Consider the following 3,015-nt stretch of genomic DNA (forward strand, 5'->3'; position numbering starts at 1 on the left):
TGATAGCAAATGTTTGTTTCTTTAGCTTCTAAGCGCACCACACATCAATAAGTGTGGGATATACCCCAGCCCTCGGTGATAATCTTACTGGCAAGCCCTAGCTATCGGGATACGCGTTGCTGTCCATCTTTCTCTACCTAGTGTATCTATTCTGCTCTCCGTTCCCAGTGTACATTAGCTTGTAGGGAAGGAAATGAATGGCGGGACTGCTGCGGAGCCGAAGTGAATTTGTAGATCGGAGTTTACTCATTGGATTGTCGCGTCGGTGGCATAGGCCTGCCTTTGAGCGTGAGATCGGCTCGCCTTGCGCTAAAATCATCTTCTTGGCAAAGGCGCCAGCGAGCGCGGGGCCTCCTCGTTACATGAAGGGGGTCAGATGAATTCAAATTTGACTGTTGAACTTAATGCATACGAATGATTCATAATCATAATCTTTGTTAGCTCAGTACTCATGAGGGAGCGCAGGCGCCGCTGGAACGATTTTTGGACAGTGGCGGGTGTTTAAATGTTGTTATGCTCGACAGTGGCCAATGCAGGATTTCGAGGAGTGGTAAGAACAGTGCGGCGGTATGCGGGTCCTCCCAGAAAATCTTTGAATGCCCTCTATTTTCCAATACTCCTGAAATTAGCGGGGTCGGAGATTTCATATGTTATCCACCGCCATCCCTCCTACTTGTCTCATATAATATTTGATTAGTTGGGGTAGCGAGATGCTACATTTTATGTTTTTTCTCCCCCATCCCCCCGACGTATGCTCAACGCCCAATCGCCCTGTGCTCTGCTAAGCGACTTCAATATTAGCCGCTGTCGATGTTCAGCGTAGCCAGTTCAACGCCTCCAGCACGCAGCTCCGAGCCAAGCCGAGGCAGTGATCATCGAAATGATTGTGATTTATGCGAGCAGTCATTAGCGCCAGACGAGGCGGCTGCGTTCACGCTGATACGAAAGCAAGCATAGCCTCAATGTCAACGCACATGCATTATCATTATCACGACGCTCGTAACATAACCGCCGGTGCTAGACGATTCTGAGGGCGTATATCGTGGTTATTCGTGTGTTCGCGAGTCCTATGGCGTATGCCGCGTATGACGCTGGCGGAGTATGGCAACTCTCCGCGTGTAGGCACTTTTGTCTAGTTATATAAGCGAGCCGTGCGTATAAAGCAATAAATCATTCAACCAACTGGTAATCAATCACAAATTAACGAATGCCGAATAAGACATACAATTCATCAATCTGTTAATCGATCTATCAATCGATCAATCATTTAATCAACGAGAAACCCACCGACCTCCACTTCGCATCAAGGAGAGGGTCGCTGTCGCGTCAAATCACTGATCGAGTAATCCTTACGTGTTTGATAAATCCAATCGAAATACAATCAATCTAACTCCGCATTCGCTCAATCGACGTACCCGAGCGCACTTCGTACTTCTGTGGACACGTCTCGCCGTATTTTGTATCATTCTCACAATACCATTTACTTCCTCTCAGTGCGAAGCTGTTGTCCTTCCTTCGCTCCCGTTCCTCCTTCGTGCTCCGCATCTCTCCATCAAGATGCTGCTGCCTCAACCTCCGGAAGTCCTGATCCGAAGGCGTGAAGCTCTCCTCACTCGTGTCGAAGAAACCTGCATGAGGAAGGAGGAGTAGATGCAGGAGGAAGGAGGAGTAGATGCATGAGGAAGAGGAGGAGGGAGGAGGGAGGAGGAGGAGGAGGAGGAGGAGGAGGAGGAGGAGGAGGAGGAGGAAAAGGAGAAAGAGGAGGAAGAGAAGGAGGGTTAGAGATGTTTTTTTCTTGCTAATGTACAATTAGAGATTCAATAGGGGAGTCACAATACGATTTAATTCGCGAGATATGGTAACATTATGATTACGTATCATGAATAAGTATCAGTTTATTAATTGGGCTACCGTGGCGCCCCCTCTGGCTACCGTGGCGACCCCTCTGGCTACCGTGGCCCCCTCTGGCTACCGTGGCTCCCCTCTGGCTACCGTGGCCCCCTCTGGCTACCGTGGCGCCCCCTCTGGCTACCGTGGCCCCCTCTGGCTACCGTGGCCCCCTCTGGCTACCGTGGCGCCCCCTGCAGCTTCTCACCCTTGGCCGGTCGCTTCTCAAACGGAATCTCGGCGTTGTAGTCTACGCCGCGACGGCGGCGCCTCCTGGCGGGTGCGTCGATGCCGGCCATGCGCAGCTCTCGGCGTTTCTGGAGCGCGGCGAGGCGCCGGGCTTCCTCCAGCTGCTTCTCCCTTGCCTTTCTCTTCGCCTTCTTGCCCTGCGTGTTCGCGAGGCGAGCGCGAGCCTCCGACAACATCTCCAGCTCTGCGGGGGAGGGAGGGTTGTTAATTAATTAATTAATATTATTACAATATTTATGCATCATACATATATGTATATATATTATATATATATATATATATATATATATATATATANGCACGAACGTCCGCCCCCGAGTCAGACGGGGACCGGACAGTGGGTCTATCAACCCAATCACGGAGCGGCAGAATCAAGCCCGGCTCCTCGGCTACCAGCAGACCGGACGCCACCGACATCTGAGTGGGCAGCGATCAGCACGCCGGCTCCGCAGCGAAGGGAACGCCTGAAGGTACGAATCTACAACGGCAAGGGGGACGTACCGCTGGAAGCGTTCCTCGGCCAGTTCGACGTCGTGGCACACCACAACGGATGGGACCACAGTGAGAGGGCTGCGCAGCTAGCCGGCGCCCTCGACTATCCAGCGTCGGCGGTATTATTTGATTGCAGTCCCGGGGCCACCGAGGAGGACATCAGGGAAGCACTACAGGAACGTCTGCAGCCGCTGGGATCGGAGTTGGAGCGTCACCTCCGGTTGGATGAGCGGAGGAAGCGTCATGGAGAGACATGGTCGGAATTCGCCAGGGAGCTCACCATGCTAGTCAGCCGGGCCGAGGTAGGCATAAGCCGGAGGGCGTGCAGCCGTCGGGCCCGTTGGCATCTCCTCCGTTCGGTCACCGACGGGGCCCAAAAGGTTTATA

At 52.8% G+C, this 3,015-nt stretch overlaps 1 protein-coding gene across 1 annotated transcript; it reads right to left on the minus strand.

Moving 5' to 3' along the window:
• Positions 1 to 1,415: 1,415 nt before the first annotated feature.
• On the minus strand, positions 1,416 to 2,315 carry LOC106819380 (cell division cycle 5-like protein; the record flags this gene model as incomplete). Its single annotated transcript, XM_014824020.1, has 2 exons — positions 2,096 to 2,315; positions 1,416 to 1,628 (listed from the first exon to the last, which is right to left on the minus strand). Coding segments are annotated over exons 1-2 (430 nt in total), but the record flags the coding sequence as incomplete, so codon positions are not given.
• Positions 2,316 to 3,015: the final 700 nt, after the last annotated feature.

The sequence above is a fragment of the Priapulus caudatus genome, unplaced genomic scaffold (assembly GCF_000485595.1).
Source record: "Priapulus caudatus unplaced genomic scaffold, Priapulus_caudatus-5.0.1 Scaffold3305, whole genome shotgun sequence".
NCBI lineage: Eukaryota > Metazoa > Priapulida > Priapulimorpha > Priapulimorphida > Priapulidae > Priapulus > Priapulus caudatus.